General features: G+C 45.0%; 1 protein-coding gene across 1 annotated transcript in view; it reads left to right on the top strand.

Annotated features, from left to right (window-relative positions):
- Positions 1 to 22,376, top strand: part of LOC143033403 (uncharacterized) — a 35,316-nt gene that overhangs the window by 146 nt on the left and 12,794 nt on the right. The window contains exons 1-2 of the mRNA XM_076198787.1: positions 1 to 124; positions 19,040 to 19,680. The exon at positions 1 to 124 is cut by the window's left edge and continues 146 nt beyond it. Coding sequence (XP_076054902.1) covers positions 7 to 124; positions 19,040 to 19,680 — 759 coding nt within the window. The 5' untranslated portion in view covers positions 1 to 6. The remainder of the gene's footprint in view (positions 125 to 19,039; positions 19,681 to 22,376) is intronic.

Here is a 22,376-nt window from a genome sequence, read left to right as displayed (position 1 = left end):
AGCACCATGAATCTGTACGATGACATGCGAGCGGAGTTGACACCGACTGTTGTGACAGGACTCTGCCAGACAAAACTCGCTTTAGCGTCGTCCTCGAATACAAAAAAGAGGCGAGAAAGCAGTGGTAAGTCACAGTTCGGGAAGCGATGGGCACTTGATTCGTGACCCGCTTCGTGTTTGAACATGTTTACACTAGGGAGGTCAATCGCTGTCGGTGTTCTTCAGACTGTGTCGTTCTCTTGTGTGCGTGTGAGTGAAACGGTTTTCGAAGTCGGCTGTATTTTGACTGTACATCGTGAAGGAGATGTAAGGAATGATCTTGGTTTTGTTGGGGGTTTGGTTATGAAGCCAGTTCGGCATTTCTTCAGAAATCTACTTCGTCAAATCTACTTCAGTGTGAATCCATACAGTTTACTTTCAGATTGATCTTAATTATTCGTTCATTACTTTTGGGGGTACCCACTCATTGTTTTAAGATTTTATTTTAAGTTTTTCAAGAGGACATTATCTGGGGGTAGGCATATTTGTGGTTACACAGTCTGCTTGAAACAAGTAAAGTGTTTTGTAGTACTTGGATAATTGTTTACATGCCCGCGACTGTCGCCCGGATGTCTGTGCTTGCTTGAGAGAGCTTAGTTGCTTATCAGTTATGTGTCCTTCCTCCCCCTCCCCACACACATACACGTGCACATGGATACACATACACATACACGCACACATGTTCAAGCGTGCTGGAGCGAAGCCGCGACTAGACACCTGCACGCGGCAGTCCAGTCGCGCCGAACTCCTGTCCTCTTGGCTTCTCGGAGGATGGTGAGAGAGTGGGAGGGGAAGGAGGGGGGAGGGGGTCGTGTAAGAAGGTGTAAGGTGTAGGAGTTAGTGTATCGCTCACGTGTACGGTGTGGGTGTGGTGTGTCGGTGTGTCAGGATTGGGTGCATGCACGTGTTTTGCATAAGTAAACACTAAATAGTCAATTCAGGGTCAAGGGTTTCACGTGGGTGGCAGCATTGTACATGCGGTACCAAAGGACTGTAATGTATCATTTGTTGTTTGTGAAGGTCTAATCGTGGTCAGGCTTGTTCGATGTCAAGTTTAGCTCGTATATTGATTTGTGTAGGGAGAGGGAGTCGGTCTCCATTAATATTGCACCGAAGCACGACAAACCTAGGAATAAACGTTGAAGTGAATGAAAAGCTTCTTTGTGTACGGAATAAGTCCACGGGAATGTTTTGGCTCGAACAGCACAGTTACAATCGTTTGGTGTATGTGGCAACTTGAGAATCGGATTTTTGGCGCGTGTCAGTGCCAGATAGAACGTTGTGGATGTGTCAGTCTAGGAGCAGATGTCCGTGGGTGCAGTGAACATAAAGAGATGCATTGTGTCTTGCAGTGTATTTTCAAGTGGTCTAAGGGTGTTAGGTGGCGTAGAGTGTCTGATACATAGTGTGATCGTAGTCACAGATGAAGCCTGCGTGTGACACTAAAACCGCATTTGTTTAGTGATGAATATCACAAGTTTGGTAATTATTAGTGCACTCACAAATTAATTTTATTGTTTCTTCTCTTCACGTGGATTCAGTTGCTTGTGTAGGGGCAGAGTACTAGTAACTAGAGATATATGTTTTATATACAAAGATGCTGTTGTTTTTTAGCAGTCACATTTGCTCTGTAAATGTCAGGGTAATCATTGGCGGTTGTTAAGTTGCAAAGAAGTTCAATTGTAGGCGTTCAGAATGTCTCTCTCCAGTTGCATTGTCTGTATGTTCAGAACGTGTGCAGGTCAGGAATGTTAAGATGAACACTGAAGTGTGATATCTCTGACATTATACTTGATCTTCATGAGATGTGTTCAAAACTTGTTCATAGACGGTGGGAAGTGTTCACATGGCTCGATGTCAAATGAACATAACGTTCCACTTAAGAGTTGTTTGAGAAGCAGTTCAAGCTGAACAATTCCAGTGTTTCTGACGACGACCAGCGTGCTTGTTTTGGTTGTCACCAGGTGATAGTATTCATCTAAGGGCATCCTCTCCCACTCCCTGTGCAAGGGAAAGGGTTAGATGTTGTACAATGACAAAACCACAAATGTTTGCTGTGAGAGTCTTCTGAACTCTTCTCACAGACAACAGTTGTCTCGAGTACAGTGATTGACGTAAGCGGTTTCCTTGGACTCAAAGGCAAAGTGATGTCATATGCATATTTGGCGCTGAAGAAGCAGATAGCAGATGCTGCATGGAAGTTGGGGAAGTGGGGTGTGTGTGTGTGGGGGGGGGGGGTGTCCCGCAAGGCAGACTACCAGATAGGTCCACTCCTTATCGTTGCCCGATAAGCGTCATGGTGTCGGAAGACCTTTCCCTCCATTCAAGATCTTCTGTCGGCAAAGGGTTGAATATAACTGCTGTGTCATGTAGGTATTTTGATTGCGTTGACGTAGAACTGCTGTTTCACGGTTAATTTATGCCCCAAATAAAACATTACGTGATGTAAGTCGTCTTGATAAAGGACGAATATAAGATTTGATTGTTTGATGACACTCAGAGGGTTGTCCTTTCGATTGTATATTATAAGATCTCTGTAAGTGGTTCTTTATACATATGTAATGAAAGTTGGTGAATTACGATGATAACTAAAGGATTTGTAGTTTAGTGGGTGTATTCCTTATGGTCTAGGGTTGCGATGCTTGTGTTAATAGAGAGGGCGTGTTACCTATGTTTGTCATCAAGTTCATAAAAGGTGTAAGGACATGTTTGCGGCGTCGACTTCCGAAATTCAGGCTCAAGCATTTCCGTTCAAGTTACATCACTTCACCTCAACTCACCGAGCTCCCCACTCACATACGCACACACAAACACAAACACACTAACGCAGTTACCGTACACACTTATGCTCAGGCACACACACATGTATGTGCACATAAGCAAATATACGCACGTGGGTGGGTGTGGTTTGTGGAAATATAATAATCATGGCTGCTTATTGATACATTTACTTGTCACCAAAGGTCAACAGTACGTTTTTTAACGTTAGCCCATATGTACAAACGTTAGCAAAGTCGAACACAGGACGTCAGTTCACACACTAACACACACGTGAACATCAAGCTGCTTGTTTGTTGAGCTATCTTCGTTGATCTCCTCCATCCTTTCTCCTTGTCTCCATCCAATTGTTTCTTCTCTCGGTCCTTTCTCCTCTTCTCTCTTTTAGTCTTCTTTTTCTCTTTCCTCTCCCCAGTTCCTCTCTCTTTCTCTCCTCCATTATCTCACTACCTCTCTTTCTCTTTTCGACCTTCCCATTTTCTTTTATGTCTCCTTCTTCTCCCCTCCCCCTCTTCATCCTCATCCTCCCTCCTTCCTCCGTCCTCTGCCCCTGACCCCTCCTACCCCCCCTTCCTCTTACTCCCCCCCCCCCCATCATCTTCAGCATCCCAAGGTGGTTACTCGATTTCGTGGAGATGTTCCCAGCATCCCGTTTTCTTCTTTTTCTCTTCACAAATACTATTTGGCAGCCTTTACCAACTCGCCCTGGATTCCCCCATAACGCCATGAGCCACCTCACCCTCTCAACCTCCTCCCTCCATGACATCACCAAAACTTCCTCTCCACGCTCCTGGAGCTGGCACCATTAGTTTGGCGTCGCCACTACCACCACTACCACCACCACCACAGTCTCCACCACCTTCACCACCATCCCTATCATCACACCACATACCACACCCTGACCACCACCACAACTACTACTACTACTACTACTACTACTACTATGGCACCAGCATCCGTTTATAACCACGATGGAGATAGAAGAGCGAGAGGTTGCCTCTCTCCCTCCCCTCCTTCTTCTCCTCCTTGCCTCCCTGCCGATCCTCGAAAAGCGAACAGGTCATTTTTTAATGTCTTGGTGCCTCGCAGGGAGATGACACGGTCTTATCGCATTGTACGTCGTGTGCGTGTGTGAGAGCAAGTGCTTGTGTGTGTGTGTGTGTGTGCGTGTGTGTGTGTGTGTGTGCGCTTGCTTGCAAGTACATCTATATATATTTTTTTTTGTTATTCTCTTATGTATGCCTTTGTCCATCATTGTATGATTTTTACCTTTGCCAGTTCGCGTCATTCTACATATGACTTGACATGCTTTATGTATATTTATTTATTTGAATGTATGCTGACAGACGTGTAGGTATTTGTATACAAGAAAGCATGAATAAGTATTCATCAACATATGTTTCCTTCATTTTATTGAGTCCCAGTAATGTGTCTAAGGGATTGAGAGGGAGAGTGGTAGGAGGAGGAGGAGGAGGGAGGGAGGTTGGCTCGTGTCATGGAAGGGAAGCTGCCTCGGAGGGAGGGGGGGGAGAGGAGGGGAGGGGGGGAGAGGAGGGGCCAAGATAACCTGGGCGAGGGAGGAGAAAGAATACACGACAACCATGTCAGCGATCATTATTGCTATTCCACCCACTACGTTCACCACCCTTTCCTTCTCATTTTTTTGTCCCAACCATCGTTGCCCACTAAGCCATCGCCACTAACAACAACAACAGCAGCAGCAACTACCACTTTACCACCATCGCTACCCCTTTGATCATTACTCTACTTGAATATGCACGAATACAGACTCTGTCACTAGTACAGGGTTTCTTTCTTGCTATCCTATTTTGTGAACACTACCGCCGCATGCTGTAGATGGGGCAAATTACCAAACGTTCTTGATAACTGCACATATGCTCTCACCACAATTAATATTACTATTTATAACTAATGATAGGGTAATGATGCATACCTTGGGCAATCACATTATGACCGCCATACCATACCACTGCCTACCAATGCTTCCCACTCCATACCACTGTCTACCACTCCATACCACCACCTACCGCATCCAACAGGAGGAATATCACGTACTTTTTGACGATAAGCCACTCGAGGTGTATCCCTCCCACTCTCTCACTCACTCCTTCGTTTTATCTATTATTGCGAGCAATGGCTGGAAAACTGTATCGGTTTTCGAATATTTGCTCTGACATTGTCCTCACAGGAGAAAGTTTAATGTTATTTATGTCTATTATAGGAAAAGTAGAGGAGTCTTCTGTTGGTGAAAAAAATTAAATGAATGAATAAATGAATATAAAAAGATGAGCATGGACATATAACCCGACGTGCGAGATACTTCATTCACCGAACTGTTTACTCTCTCTCACGCAATAGCGCCAAGTTTATTTGTAAACAAAACACACATCACTTTATTACCTAATGCCTAGCTTGCGCGAGGGATACATAGATATGCTTGCAGAGTAAATATGTTTACATGAACTTATTAGTACAAACAGTAGAACAGTGGGTTTATGTTTTCCTGTTTTTGGCAGCTTATCTATGTACTTTTTCCGTTCAGGATATGATCGTGTCAAAATATATATATATATTATATGTGTGTTTATGTGTATGTCATGTATATATATTCTTATCCAAGTCTTAATGACAATACGCAGGCAGCACAAGGGTTTGGAACAATCAGTAATTAACTTTGAACGATAAAGGGCCTAATTAGCTTCCAGGCAATCTCTGCGAAGACTGCTTGTTCCAGCGACCTTTCTGTTGTTGAAGAAGACGTTGGACATAATCAGTTTATGAAGTCGCATAAATTTGTTCACCAGCGATTTATCATATCAACTCCTGAAATATATCTACCAAGGTTTGCTAAATGATAAAAAAAATAAGTAGATAAGATACACAAATCAATAATATATATAAAGTAAATTTTTGTTTTAATAGATAATCAATTTGTAGCCCATGAGTTCTGATAGTTCTTATTTCTTGTAGTACCCTTGGCTAGAAAAAAAAAATCGTTTAGATATATCTACGTCCGGTATATTTACTAACCTCACGATTTTCTGATGTACGTATACACTTGTATGTATGCATGCATGTATATTTACATGTCCGCACGCAAAGACAGGTTTTATCAACCCTTTTGGAATGTTGAAGGAAGGGTTAATTCCATGACACCCGACAGAAAAAAAAGCTAGTTTCCCCCTATTTTTTTCTTTCTTCTCTTCTTTTTCATGCGCTCATTCTGTGCGCAGTTTCCCGCTTCTACAAACTCGGTAACTCAACAGCAACAAAACGCCACTCAGGATTTCTTTCATTTGAAAGAAGAAAAAAACTATTAAGAGAACAAGTCAGAATGATGTCGAGTACGGTGAAGAATGTCAACATTCATTGAAGACTCTCCTGTCCCCCTTTGCGCTCTCTATCTCTATCTCTCTCTCTTTCCCTCCCTCTCTCTCCCTCTCTCTCCCTCTATATTATATATATATATATATATATATATATATATGAGAGAAATGTGAATATGTATGTGAATATATATATATGTATATATATATATATGAATATATAGATGCATAAAGGTATATATGAATATATATAAATGTGTATATATAAATATATGTATACATAAATATGCATATATACTGTATATATATATATGTGTGTGTGTGTGTATATATATACATATATATACAGTATATACAGTATATACATGCATATATATACATATATACATGCATATATATACATAATATACATGCATATATATACATATATACATGCATATATATACATATACATATAATACATTATATGTGTATATATATATACATATATGTATACACGTACACACACACACATATATATATATACACATCTATACACATACACATAATGTATATTTATATATATATATATATATACATATTTATGTATAGGTGGTATATGTATGATTAAGTAATTATTGGAACGAGTTTACTTGGTATCCTTGTATTAGAGTTAATGTACTAACTTTTTGCATCACCAATACGAACCGGCATAATGAATAGCACTGTGTATGCACATACCACCCACTGTAGGAGAACTCGAGAGGTTTCAAGCAGGAGATGTTTTCTTGTTGTCCATTAGCCGAGACCGGGGTTGTTTCGTTCTCTCCCACTCATTTGCCACTGCCTTCATGAGTCCAAACCTCATTTCGTTTATGTCCTCCGAGCGATCCCCCATCATCACAGTCTGGACAGATGCGATTAAATCATTTGTCTTTTTTTTTCATCTTCATCTTCTTTCTCTTTTTCTTAGTTTTCCACCCGGGGATGTTTGGCGGGATTTTTACTTCCCCCAGGAGAAGTTTTCCAGAACCCCGAGACCGGGGGTAGGGGTGTGGGGGGGGACATGTGTCTGCAGCGAGCTGGTAGCTTCGAGGCTCGTGGATAAGACGAGCCTTCAGAAACAACGAATTGAGTCCAACATCTCCATCCTGCATTCCATGCGGATTCCTCAGAGCCTCGGGTGAAGCAAAAAACCAGGTTCCTGCAATCAGCGTCGGTGTCCTAAGGTGGATCCTCGCATGTTCACCGCGATGAGGAGGAGCTCTCCCTTCGCATCATGGCCTTCTGGGGAGGAATCGCGCATTCCACGTCTTCTTCCGATTGTTTTTTGCGGCGTTTCGATCTTGTCGTGCGATATCCAGTAGGGATGATTACGCTCACTTTGGCTTTTTAAAGTGGCTCTCCAGGTTGATCTGATTTTCCCTGGACGTGTCTGTTCATGGTCCAGAAGGTCTCTGCTCGTGCTCTTAAAGATCTGGAAGAAGAATTCTTGGGTCGCGCCTTCAGCATCCCTTCTGGTTCTTCCTTTTGGTCCGAAAGACTATCGAGGAGAAATCTTCAGGTTTCCAGGATACAGAAATGATAAATGAATTCAGACTACGTCAAACTGGCATTGTAAGCATTGACATGCATAATGCATTCCACTGTGGGCATAGAAGCATGACCTATGACAAATCAAGATACGCATTCATTGTTGGTGCATGAATACAGTATTGCTGACAAAGATGAAATTACTTTTATTATGAAGGAATTGTTTTGCATAGAAAGCATTCCAAATGTTCAAGACAGAAATATACACATGAATTTTGATGTATCATAGATCAGTTTTTGGTGCCCAAGGGCCTGGTTTTCTTAGTAACTTTGAGGGAGTCAACCCCATCACTAGTATGACCACTGATTTAACCATGCGGTGATAATGGTGATGATGAATCCCCCCATGTTATTTAGATCCCTTGGTCTTTTTCATCATAAACATCATATTTCATGAATATTGCTGAGGCAAGATCATGCATATTCAGAGCAGTCACTACTATTGCTTAATTACCCCCCTGATATAGACACTATCATAAACACAACAGTACAGGAACACATTGCAAAATGGCTCCACTGCACTGTTCAATGATAAAAAGACCAGTTACTCTGAGTGCATCAGCACTGCTTTAACAGAAGGTACAATATCCTTCGTGCATACACGAATGATAATACAGGTAATAACGATGTCCACAGCCCGTCCTGCAGTATGGTACTTATACTCCCCTCCCGAACACGACCATGAGATCACAACAGTGTACTGCCCTGGGGACACCGTCACTGCGACACAAGAAGAAAAAGAAGAAGAAGAAGAAGAAGAAGAATCCCTTTTGAGGGTCGAAGCTTCAGATCCAAATTCCAGTAGCTGTCTTCGCGGTCGTCCTCCGTCCTCCTGCCAGCCGCTCGTGGCAGAGAGGGAGGGGGAAGGGGAGGGGAGGGGGAGGAGCGTAGAGTGGTCGGTGCTTCAGGGAGGAGAGGAGAGGAGAGGAGAGGAGGAATTCCTGAGGGTGGAGGAGGGCAAAGGGAAGAGTAAAGTTGCAGAGAAGGAGGAGGAGGAGGAGGAAGAATGAGAGGTGGTGGGGTGACGATAGGCAGCACTGTCTACACGTCCAGGTATGCGGCGCATAGTTTCTGATATCTCTGTCTCTCCCTCTCTATCTCCTCTATTTCTCTCCCTCTCCTCAATCTCTCTGTCTCTATCTCTCTCTCCCTCTCCCTTTCTATCTCTCTCCTCTATTTCTTTCCTCTTTCTTCTCTATCTCCCAGCCTCTCTCTGTCTCTCTCTTTCTCTTTCTCGAGTTATCTTTAACAATGCGGTTGTCAGCCTGCCGTAATGTAATCATAACCTTTGTTGATGGCAGGGACGCCACCGGAGTTGACTGTCTGGTTGACTGGCTGACTAGCAGACGAAATAGCGTCTCATCAGCGTCGCCGACATTTTCGATAAGTTGATTACTGGATGTGCTAATGTCATAATGGGGAGGAGATTGCACGTACATGGTCACAACAAAACTCTTATTGAAGAACTGAGGAATGTAATCGTGTGATTACCCCGGTGGCGGCCGCCCGTGTCGTCATCGACTTATCTGCAGGAAGCGTCTAAAAGATTCGTCTTATCTGCCGGTACCATCTGCAGATGAGTAACTTACGCACTCTATATTTTTCCGCCTCCTTTTTTCTCTTCCTCCACCTCCTCCTCCACCTCCTCCTCCTCCTCCTCCTCCTCCTCCTCCTCCATCATTTTTATGTAACCAATGAACGTATCATTATCATTATGCATTTTTCTGCCAACATCTGTCATCAGGACCTTTGGGCCTTTGCTCGTCTCGAGTCGACGGAAGAGGGAAATGGAGTGACGTTGTATTAGGTACAACTAAGGCATAGATCCAGCCAATACTGGAAAGGGTAACAGGAAAGAGAGAGATGTAGGGTGGAAAGGGAGTAGTGTGTGTGTGCTATATGCATATGTAAATAAATATATAACAGATGTATTCGAACGCGTGAGTATGCACACGCAATCGCCCACACACGTTTTATGTCACATTATTAAAAAAATCACGGAAACCCGTGGTATGAAATCGCATCCTCTGTAGCATCCAGGCCCATTACACATTACGCCAAGAAGAACTCCTCTACCACGTATTTTCCGACAATCATTCCATTGCTAGACTCCAGGAACTTGACGAATGTCTGGCCTCTGGAGCTTGATGAAGGCCAGACTCCTGGAACTGGCTCTTTCTCGAACTCCCGAAGGAACTTCGAGTTCGACAAGAAAAGTCTTCGATTTCGGAGACTTCGAAGACGCCATTATTTGTATGATATAAAATCACTGTGGGTGCATAAGAACAAAAGAATGAAGGAGGCTTCAAGAGACCATAGAGCCTACACTAGGTAGTTCCATGCCCATTACCACCAATCATCGCCCATCCACTTCCGAAGACATTTGTTACAAAAGTATGTTTATGCTTCTGGTATACTTTGTTTTTGTATGTGTTTGTGTATGGGTGCACGTGTGGGGGCGGAGTGTATGTATGTATACACGTGCGAGTATGCATTTGTATGTGCGCGATCATACGTGTTTTGCGTGTGCGTGTATGCTTTTGTGCGTGTACGCGCGCTTGTATCCATGTTTGTAGCGCGCGTGCATGTGCGCGCATGTGTGTGTGTGTGTGCGCGCGTATCCAGACGTAAACGCCTTATGCCTGTAATTTTATTGGTTCTTCAAAGCCGGAAACATGCGCGTGTGTTCATGCATAAGACGGGAGCAGAGTCGGAAAAGGAAGCAACCCGCGGCTGATGCCAGTGCCGGACAGACTTCTACCATTCTCTTCCCTACCTAATATTTTTGAAAGGAACATTTGTGTTCTTTCAGCGTCGCCTGGAAGAAGGAGGAGGGGGGAGGAGGAGGAGGAGGAGGGGAAGAGAGAGGGGGAGGGGGGGAGACCTTCCGCACAAAGGGGAGGGGGAGAAAAGGAAGGATGATACAGGGCGGATAAGGAAGGAAGAGGGGAGGTTGGGGGGATGTGGGTGTGAGGAGTAGGAGGGGGAGATATGTGTTGGTGGGGGGGCGGGCGGAGGGGTGGGGGGGTGTTCTTGAGGCCGTACAAACTCAACTCTTGGTACTGAGTCGTTCTTCGTTAACACTGCATGTACTTTCTCATTCTTCTTCCTTTCTACCGTTTCTTTCTCTCTCTCTCTTTTTTTCTGTTGACTTTTTTTTTCGGGAGTCCTCTATCGTTCTCTTGCTTTTTCCCCTCATCGTTTACTCAACTCCCGTGATGTGGTGTCATTGGGCATTCCATGTACTGGAAATCTAAGACAAATCTTGATGTTTCTCAGTCCATTGTGTGTCTTACCTGTACATCAGTATATGGTATTTCTCCGTTTCTCTGTTCGTGCTTACATACGCATGCGTGGTTTTATGTATATATATATATATATATATATTATATATATATATATATATATCCTGGATAACGTGTCAGACTCGTGATCGACAGCAATTACCGTTCCGGATGAGGGCTCAGACCATATATGGCCCGATCTACGGGAAATGCTGTAGTGTGTGTGTGTGTGTGTGTGTGTGTGTGTGTGTCTATGGATGAATACATCCATTAATGCAGCCATCCATTTGTGCCCGAGGCTGGACATGGCGCGGTTGGGACAAGTAGCGATGCTTGCGCTGTGCCATTACACTGCCATCTCGTGGCCGAAAGTGGCATTAGCCCCTCCTATGACGTCACACAGTGAAGGCGTGGTTGACTGCATGAAGGGTGCGGGTGAGGGAGGAGAGAGAGAGAGAGAGAGAGAGAGAGAGAGAGAGAGAGAGAGAGAGAGAGAGAGAGAGAGAGAGAGAGAGAGAGAGAGCGCAGAAAGATGGCATACCGTGTGGGGCAAGAGAGGCTGAGGACTGAACTAAGAGTAGGAAGATATGGGGCAAAGAGGAATGCCAACAAAGACGGGGGAAATGTAGATATAGATATTGGCAATAAGAAAGGAAAGAAGAGAGAGGGTTTAGGGAAATGAAGACACTGAGGTATAAATAAGAAAAACGAAAGGATGAGGTTGAAAAATGTGAGAGGATGCAGAGGGAGTCGAGAGAAGGGAGTAGAAATATTGGTAAATGTGGATAAAAAAAAAAGTCTTCTTCAAGAGGGGAGAGAGATGAAAAATAGACTGGAGTGGCGGTGGTGGGAGGGAGGAGGTGGTGGAGACTGTTGTTAGTGTTGCCAGGAAGGAGACAAAGTGTATCTTTAATGAAAAAAGAGTGAATGAAAATATCAATGTCGTATGACGTGATATTAACAAAGGGAAGACAAAATACAGTGTATTAAATGCATAGGACAAAGAAGAGAAGGACGGTACATTCTATGCCTTGTTTCTTACTGTGTGTGTGCGTGTGTGTGTGTGTGTCACTGTAAGATTGCCTGTGTGATTTGAGAAGTATTCATGTATCCTCAGGTGGTCCTGAGATCATAGACGGACATGTAGGAAGAAAGTGGAGGGTAGGTGAATGCAGGGAGCGCGGGAGGGAGGGAGGACAGTGGGATTAATATAAATAATGTTGTAAAAAGGACTCGGAGGCAGTTGCTATCGGACTGTTAAATTGTCTTCTTTCAGTTGGTGGTGTTGTTAACCCGTGACCACAACGCTTCTGTATTTTGTTTTGGCTGTCGCCAGGCAATTTTATTCAGCAAGGGGGGCTGCAGGTACCTGCAGTGAGGGGAGGTTTAGGGGTATTTTAGCCAATTAATCCTCTTGCCTTTTTGTTACCGTAGACGGGAGGGTCTTCCGAGGTGCGCTTTGTTCTTGCAGCGTGCGTGAGAAGAGGGGATTAAAAAGCTCGCACAACCAAGCAAGTGTCTGCGTTTTTTGTCTGAGCGTTTGGTGACAAGTCACACCCGGCGCAGACGCTCGACCAAAACTGGAAGGCAAGATACGACGTCGTTGTGACCGTTCTTCGGCAGGTCTTCGAAATGTCTAAGGTCCTCAATGGCATCATTCGATGTGTCTGATGTCCCGAAATCCTCTCGGAGTCCTCTCAAAGTCTTTCGAAGACCTCCGTGGTCTATATGACAGCAAACACGCACCCGTTGTTACTGTGGATCCGTTTGGTTCTGGGAGACTTCAATTTCGGTATCGGTGATTTTGTTTCACGAAATTCTTAACAGTGTACCTGGTGTGTTTGATACTAAATGGATTCGTATTCTGATATATTGTGAAGACTATAGACTGGGGCGACCCTACGAGGAAAATATTGGAACCAAAGCCAGGTCCGTGTCACTGGGAGAAATGAGATTAATGCTTTACAAGCTACACGCTAATGAAATAGTAATCACGTGATCAAATGTATATTTGCGGACACTCAAAGCTGACCCATGGTATGAAAATTGTACAGATATGTTTTTCATTGTCATTTCAATTTTATCGAGATGTATTTGATATTAAAAAACAAACATTTGTGTAATTCTGGCATATCATGGACTAGGTGTATATATATGTCTTCAATGCTGGTCTTAACCTTAGTGACAGACAGAGAGTTGATAAGACATGACGTGGCTTCATAACAAGTAATCCTTAGAACATCTAAAGGGAAACAAGACTCGTGTGATGTAGCTGAATACAAAACCATAAGAGGTTTGACAACCAGCACAAGATTTTGTTGGAGCACGTTGTTGATAGCGGCAGATTAATGAGTTGTGATAACGAGATAAACAGCCTTTGGATAGCGCCGACCTGGACCCGTCCGGAAGTCCGGAAATGGTGACGACAAATTGCTCAACAGAGAGCGTGAGGACTGACCCGTTTGTGCTTGAAAACAAACAATAGGTCGGCCAGGGGAAAGGTCGCGTTGTATTGTGTCTCGTCACCAATAACCAGCGGTTCTGTCCTTGGGGATGATATATCGCGCAGGAGAGTTAGAATCATAGAGATGGTAAAGGAGAAATTTGGGAAGAAGTAGAAAGGAGGGGTAGTAGAAGTTAGAAACAATCGGTATAATTCTTTGAAAGGAGATTAGTCTTCGACAAGACAAGAGTATTGCGTGCCTCTAGAGAGAGAGAGAGAGAGAGAGAGTGTGTGTGTGTGTGTGTGCGCGCGCACATTTCAAAATCCTCTTGTATTGTTCTTTGTTCAGCCGTCGTCTCTTACAGTGATCCGGGAATATTTTTTTCCATTGCACATTCGTCCTAACATTGTCCTGTAATTATGTTTTCCTTTTTTTTTTTTTTTTTTTTTTTTTTTTGTGGCCCTGACAGTGCCAGTATACAAAGTGCCACGACCGACGTTCCTGACGTAACTGCTTCTGCCTAAAATACAATTAACTGTATCCCAACAGCTGCAGATTCTTTTACTTTGGGGCGCGATTTCCCAACCGCTCCACATTGTCATCGTCTGTGACGGTGCAGAAGAGGTTACGCGTTTTCTCGGTTATCGGTCTCAGTCTTTGGATGGTTGGGCGGGAAACTCTACAGTCTTACGGGGGATGGGGGAGGCACTACAGTATTGTCTTCGTGTGGAGCGGGGCAGACACTGATCAGAAGCGTTGCTCCGATAACTGGTCTTCGCTTGGAAGAGGACCTTGATGACTGCATGGTTCGCGCGCAAAGTACCCTGAGTGTCTGTTCGCGCCACAAGCTCGCCGACACTTGTGATGTGACCCAAGTCGTATTGCTGTTATTGTTGTTGTTGTTATTGTTGTTGATGTTACTGTTGTTGTTGTTATGGCCGCTACAGCTTACCAACGCTTCTATCCTTATGGGAAAGTGTCGCGCCGCTGTCCAAGTCGGATTCACACCACTAACACACTAGGGGAGTAGATCCCGTAACGAATATCAACGTTTTCCAAGAATCCTGAGTCACGCTGGAGGAGCCAACAGACACGCCTCCTCCCACTCCTCACTCTCCTCTCCCCTTTCCTCTTCCTCCCTTTCCTCCTCCGCCTCCTACTTTTTCTTCTCAACCTCCTCCTTGTCTTCATCATCCACCTACTCTTCTTTCATTCTTTCTTCACCACCACCACCACCGCCCCTCCCTCCTTGTTCTCGTTGTCGTTGCAGTCCCCCCCTTCTCCTCCCCCCCAGCCCTGCTTCTCCCCTTCCCCTCTCCGCCCCCCCCCATCCTCCAACCCCCAGACTCTCATACACCTCTTACTATGCCCTGTGTCCCTTTCGAGTAGCCTGACGAAGTCGCCGCGTCGTGGCCGGTTCCCCTCCGAGAGTGTTCCGCTCGGCCCAGCAGGGTGTGTGCGTACGTGCCTCCCGTCGACCGTCGGGACCGTCAGTGTCCGGACCGGGGCACACTGCCGAAGCTCCGCGCTCATCACACACGCCGCCCGGACTCCGCCCTGCAAGTCTTACACAGCCTCACGTTACATACACGCGCGCGCGTGTACTCATGCATACGCGCACGAGCGCATGCACGCGAACGCAAATGAAGAGGTAGACGGGCAAGCAACCCCCCCCTCTCTCTCTCTCTCTCTCTCTCTCTCTCTCTCTCTCTCTCTCTCTCTCTCTCTCTCTCTCTCTCTCTCTCTCCCCCCTTCGCGCGCATGCACACGCACACACACACACACACACACACACACACACACACACACACACACACACACACACACACACACACAGACACACACAGTAGAGGAGACGGAGAATCATTGGAAGGCAGGGGACTCTAACAGGCGTGGTGGGTTCGAGCAGTCTTCAACTTTCTGCGCATAATAACATTAAGTGTTCTGGTCTGCTCGGCTGTGGTTCCGCTGCCCCTCTTCCTTTCTTCCTACATTCCCAATCCTCTTCACCACTACATTTTTTTTTTTTTTTTAATCTTTTCCCTACCCCCCTCTTTCTTGCTCACTCTTCTTTTCCTCTCTTCCCCGTCCCGTTCGTCCTCTCCTTATACCTCTTTTCGCTTTCGCCGGTTCCTCTCTTTCTCCCGTTCCTCTCTTTCTCCCTCTCTACCCCCGTCCCTCTTCCTTCCTCCGTGCTCTTCAGCCCCAGGAAGTTATTTCCCAGTATAGCACCCGACCATGTTATCTTTCCCGCAGCAGGCATCACAATCACCACAGGATACCCGTCAATTATCTGTCCTGCCTTGCCATTATATGTCTACTCGCCTACTGATAGAGCAAGTGTTTGTAGCCCCGCAAGGCTTCTGCTGTCTTCATAGTAAAGGGGTTCAGTTCGAGTCAAGGATCTTGGTTCTTTTTTTCTTTTCTTTTTTGCCCTTCTTCTTCTTCTTCTTTTTTACTTTTTTTTCTTTCTTTTTTTGAATTACAGTTCTTTGACGTAATGGGCTCTTAAGCCAGTACAATAGAAGGGAAAAAATCGTGGTTTAGTGATACTTGGTGAAGTATCTCGGGAAGTAGAGTGCTCCTGTGATGATTACTTAGTGGGGATGTTAGTGGACCTGCAGGTATTACCAACAGTGGAGAGTTTAGTGTCACTGTTGATTGCCGTGTTAAGGAGTTAGTGTTCTTAGTGTAAGATGGTGTTTATTATAATGTGCCTCTTGGTTTCCTTTTATAGTGAACCATGACAAGAACCTGTTGGTACAAAATACTCCTTATGTTCAATGTTATGTTCACCGTTGGCACTGTTGCTTGAGGCAGTGGTATCAACAAAGATGACTTACTAGTGTCAGCTTTATACCGTTGTGGCGCTTTTTTGTCCGTGAATGGTAATTTCTCGACCCGAGGTTTAATAGTGTAACACTGATGCAATGCTTTGGTCATTCTTCGTGTGTTTCTGACTCAGGATCAGTTGATGTAATTCATGACACAAAAGGTGACGTTGGATTAACAAGCAACTGGAACACGGGAAGTTGAGAAGACCTTACGGAAGAGTAAAGAGAGTAGTGAAAGAAAAGATGTGAAGAAAGTATACAAGAAGAGGAGGAGGTGGTGGAAGAGGAGGAGGAGAAGGAGGACAGGTACAAAAGAGTGGGGGGGGGAATGGAGGGTGTGGTTGAAAGTGGAGTAGGCCGATATAGAAGGCATCAGGTTGTAGAAGGAAAGTGAAGAGTTTGGTATGGGATTCGAGGAGTGAGTAAGTGATGATGACATGGTTGTACCTTAGTGCTTTTAGGGATTCTGTCTGTTTCAGTAGCTATCAATAGTAAGAGCACATGTGACAACGTTGTCTTATCATGGTGTTGGTGTTGTTGTTGTTGGGGAACGTTGAATACAATGACGTTTATTCCTTACGAAGATATGTCATTAATCTGAACATAGGAAGCGGAATGGTGATAGCATGGCAAGGATTGTCGTGGTAGGAAAGGTTTCTGATGTAAGGTTGGTGACGTGCGGGCTGTGCACAGGTAGACTTATCTAGTAACCGTGGTGTCACTCCCAGTAACAGCCTCGACAATGGTAAGGTAATGGTGACATTAACACTTAATGTTCAGCGGCGGTGACCGAAGCAGCAGCAGCGGCGGGAAAACATCTCTGCAATAGCTTCCTCCCGATCGTGGTTTTGAATTAATTGTGTGTGGACTATGAAAAAATAACACGAATATTTTAGCCGCCATTTTTTCATTTTCCTCTCGGGGGGGGGGTTGGACTCGATTGGTTTCTTTAAGAAGAAGAGTAAGAAGGAAGTGTATATCGATGTCAATTACGGACGTTACCAAGTGACGCAATAGGGACGGGGGACAGATGATGCGGTCTGTACTCCACTCGAGCGGGAAAGGTTAAGCAGGGTCGGAGGAACTCGGCGACAGCGGCAGCACTGGGAGCCGAGAGCGCGGAACAAAAAGAGTTGGAAGGGGCCCCAGTGGCGACACTGCACAGGTAGTAGGGCTAGACAGCAGCCCTGCGGGCGAACCAGACGTCGAGCACAGTGTGACCAAGGACTCGACTTTTGTTTGTTGGTCTCTACATCTCTTCCATTTCTCTCTCTCTCTCTTACCTTCCCTCTCTGTCTCCTTCTCTCTTCCTCTTCTTCTCTCGCCCTCTCCCGGTCCCCCTCCCCCTCTCTGTCATTTTTTTCCCTTCCTCCTCTTCGCTCTTGGTCTTTGTTTCTCCTTCCTCTCTCCCCGTTTTCTCCCAGCCTTTCTTTTACCTTCTTTAGTGTGCCCTCTGGTGACTGCCCTCTCATCTTCTGACCCCTCTCATTTGTGTGTGTATGCGTATACGTGTGCGTGCACGTGTATATCATATACATACATGTGTATATATATATATATGTATATATACGTATATATATGTATATATATATATATATATATAACGTGTGTGTGTGAGTGCGCCTGTGGGTGCGCGCGAGTTTGTATATGCATATGTATATGTCATTCCCCCTTTACCTTTCCCCCATTAGAGTTTGATCTCTCATCATCACTCAACAAAACACTGTTAAGAGGACAGAGCTCTTACGCATTGAAAAAAATATATCGACAGTGTAAAACAAAAAAAAGTCCCTAATCTATTCACAATGGCCTTTAAGACAGAATGACAAGGGCAATCCATTTCCAGGCTTCAGGGGAAAGCAAGGGTAGTCTTGGACGTCACATAGTGTTGCCCCTTTCCTTCCCTTCCCTTTCTTTACCCTTCCTTGTCCTCCCTTCCCCTCCCTTTCCTCCTCTTTCCTCCCCCCTCTTTCCTTTCCCTTCTCTCCCCCTCTTTCCCTTCCTTTCTCTTTCCTTTCCTTCCCCTCCCTTCCCTTCCCTTCTCTTCTCTTCCCCTCCCTTTCATGTGTTCTGACCCGCGTTCCTGTATCGTGGCATCTGACTGGCCGTTCTTAGTGCCTGCCTGTGCGTCGGCAGAGCCCTACCGCCACGGACTTATGAAGATGCGTTACCGCTGATAATGTTTTGTTTCTCGTTGGGGCTTCACAAGATAAGAACCTGTTAGTAGTGATGAGAGCCTCGTGGGTGCAGTAGTCCCAAGCACAGGTGCAATGTGTACGTTGCAAATGCTTTTGAAAGCTTGAATAAGGGTAGCGTTTTTTGCTTTCCTGGTTTTCTTTGGTGGTCTGATGGACGTTGTAAGGAGGCTTTAGATTAATGTGAATCTTTCAGCAAGGAGGACGCATTTGTTTAGTTGTGCGGGTATGATGTTCCTCTCGAAGCTACCCAGGGTGTAAAGTGACCCTTCTTCATTCGATTTCGTGGGTTAATAGAAAGAATTCATGTAGAATCTACTGTCGGAAAGGGGGTGGATTTCCCCTTAGCTTCGTCCATCAGGCCAAGCAGATTGGCGGGGGTACATCTCCATTGTATTGAGATAATAGTAGTTAAATGCATTCTTATTTATCTAATTTTTATGTGGACATGTGTTATGACTCGGTCACCCCTCTTATAAAGGGAAAAGAGTCTTTGGTGGAAATATGAGGGTCACTGGTTTAGAGTGATGTTTTATGTTGTTTCAGGTCGCCGTATCCTTGTCTGGGTTCTTCTGATACTTCTTTTGCCGCCCTCTTGTGCAAGCCCCATCATCCCTCGCCAGAGAAGTCTTCCACACAGCAGCAGAAGCAATAGCAGAAGCAGTAGCAGTAGCAGCACTATTAGCAAAAGCCACAGCAGCAGCAGTAGCAGCATCTCTCCAAACAGTAGTCCAAGAAGTTCTACCTCCCTTACGACTGCAGAGACTCACGCGGGGGACCAATACAAAGAATTGGAGGAATACTTAGCAAGGGAGACCTCAGTCACAGCATCTTCCTTCTCCTCACCCTCTTCCTCCTTCTCTTCTTCCTCCTCCTCAGTCTCTACCTCAGTCGCTGAGTCACCAGAAACTCAAAGTAAAACCTCGAGAATAGCGACGCAACGGTCGTCCTTACTTCGAAAACTTGTTCATCGTTCCTTGTCCTCCAGTTCGCCTCAGCAGCGACCTCGCGTAGTCAGGTCGGCAGGAGCGGACTTCACCAGAAAGGAACTCCACTGGTCCCAGCCTTGCCACACGTCAACTATGGCGAAGCTCGACCAGACGCTCCCAACGAGCGAGCTCTCCGGGTACATCTTCACCAACGTGCAAAGGAGTCGAAGCCATATCAACTCGTTTCAGGACAAGTTTGTAAGTATAGAGCTCCTTTCCTTATGTCGTAGATTAGGGGATCTTAATGACCTAGTGCGGCGGTTCTCAACCTATTTTCTTGTGTACCCCGTTCTTCAGTGTCCTGGAGGCCGTTTCAACATTAAATTCAGTCATCAAGCATCCACTAAATGACGCTAATTTTCCTTTCGTTGCTCGCGACCAACTTTTCAATGGTAACTTTGGTAGCTCCCGTTTTGTAAATAGTCGATGTGAAGTTAAGAATTATGTTAACTATTTTTTAACTAATCTTAACTAACGGTTCCCAATAAGAGGTTTGCCTATATTCAGCTGATTAGGAAAAAAATCGCCTCAATATTTTTCAAGGTAGTCATTGTGGAAATTCAGTCATGTAGTATACAAGACTTGATACCAAGGGGTACAATAAAAAAAAGAAAGAGAAACAAGGTTCAGAACCGCAAATCAACTGTGATCCTAAGACTAGAACATATTTATATTTTTCTTAAGATTCACAAGTACAACATTCTGGCTTATTTCGACTCCAGATTTCGAGTTTGATAACAAGAGTCCAAGGTGTTTCGTAGGGTTTCGTAGAGTTTCGTCTGATACTTTTGTACCCACGTTTCGCAAACGACTGCATGGTTGCCGAGTTTATCGTGGCTCTGCTTCTTGACCTTTTGCGACATAGGCGAGAACGACTAAACAGGACTACTTTGCCCTTCCCTTCACCCCCGTTCTGGAGTCAACTTCGCAGTAAAGCAAAGGAGGAACCAACACGTTGTTTTCGAGACCCTCCCGGCCTCCTTCTTCTGTCTTCTGCAGTCTTCGAACTCCTCTTTTGGAGGGCTTACAGCGAGCTCGCAAAGCTGTCCCTATTAGAAAGTGTTACTCAAAGCGTCGCAGATTTTGTTTAACATTTAGCTAACGCGCCTCGCCTCCAACCGAATGACAGGTCACTTCAACGTGTGTGTGTGTGTGTGTGTGTGTGTGTGTACGTGCGTGCGTGCGCGCGTGCCAAAAACTGGATGAGAGCAAGGTCAGGGTCAAGGATCAAGTTATTCGTCATCATCTTCGTCGTCGTCGTCGTCGTCTTCGTGATATCAGGACTGATGGGGAGGGTCATTCTGCATTGGCGAATTCGTGTAGGGATTTATGGGTGAAAAGAGGGACAAAGCGGCGCTTTTATGAATACCCAGTTCTCGTTGCAGCCACGTTAGGTTATATTGTGTTGTGTAGGGCAGGGCGTTGCGACGATCCTCACCCAAGCTGGCTTCCGTTCTCCCCCCCCTCTCCCCCCTCCGTCCTTTGCGTAAATGCACTCACGAATGTTCTCCTTTGACATGTGTGTGTCCATCACTTTCTCTTTTATCTCTCCTCTCTCTCTCTCTCTCCCTCTCTCTCTCTCTATCCTTCTTTATGTATTTATTCAACTATCCCTTCATCTATCTTATTTATTATTCATTTATACTCTGGGCAGTGTACTGTTGACATGTCCTGGTCGGGAACGTTTCATGAGCTTCTTCAGACTTTTTTTGGGGGGGAGTTGGGGGGGTGGGGGGTTTGACTTCGCTCGCCTCGCAGCCTCCACGAACTCTGGCTATCGACAAAGAGAACTGAAGGCCAAGAAGGACAGAGTGGTCGCAGTGAATACCTGCTTGTCCGGCAGAAACTCCGGGGGTTCACTCAAGTTCTGGAGCAGCAGAGGCATTAGATGACCTGATGCACCTAGACTACCCGATGAGGGACTATTGCATTGTGTGTTTATCTCTCGCTTTATTAATTCGTTTACTTGTTTATTCATTCGTTTATTCACATTTATTCGTCCGTTTATTAATTTTTATTTTTTATTTTTCATTTTCTTCCCTTGATAGTTTTTTTTTTCTTTATTATACTGTGTGGCCTTTCCTTCGAGCACTCTTAAGTATCGCTCCTCATCTTCCCCTCTCTCCCTCCCCCTCTCTCTCTCTGTCGCTGTCTCTCTCTCTCTCTCTCCCCATTTCCCTCACCCCTTCGCCCTCTTCCTCTTTTCTCTCTATTCTCTTTCATTTCCTTCTGCCCCTCCCCATCCCTCTCTCTTTATCACCCTGTCCTTCCCCCCATCCTTTCTATCTTAGGAGAAAACACACACACACATACATACATACACATACACACAATGCTCTCTCTCTCATCTCATCACGTATATCTTTATCTCATTCTTTCTCTCTGTCTGTGTGTCAGTGCGGGTTGCATTTCCTTAGCAGGGCTCAGGTTTCGAAACTAGTTCGGTGAAGATATTTTGTGCAGCTGGAAGCAACGTTTTCGTGGTTAGCTGTTAGCTCCACCTTATAGCTTTTATCGTTTTCCAGTATCTTTCTACAAAAAAAAAAAAAAAATCTAAAGACAGGCCATTGCTCCTCATGAAATCAAATACAAAGTCGCATTTTTTTTAAACTTTGCTCTGGTGGTTTTTACTGTTTAACATTTTTGTCTTCAATCAGTTTCCAAAAATTATATTTGAGTTTGTCAGTGACGAATTTGTTGCGAGTTAAGTGGAAGGAGGAACGTGTACACACACACACACACACACACACACACACACACACACACACACACACATACATACATACATACATAGAATGGATCCGGTTAAGGTGTCGCAAGGCAAGGTCATGCTGTTTCCGCGTGCGGAGGTGTCACAGCGACCCCAACAAGAGCCGAGCGTAGTGCCTCTTGTG

This window comes from Oratosquilla oratoria, chromosome 15, assembly GCF_046742065.1.
Source record: "Oratosquilla oratoria isolate Oo_2021 chromosome 15, ASM4674206v1, whole genome shotgun sequence".
NCBI lineage: Eukaryota > Metazoa > Arthropoda > Malacostraca > Stomatopoda > Squillidae > Oratosquilla > Oratosquilla oratoria.
The sequence above is the reverse complement of the archived record's forward strand: the minus strand, read 5'-3'. Positions and strand labels throughout refer to the sequence as shown.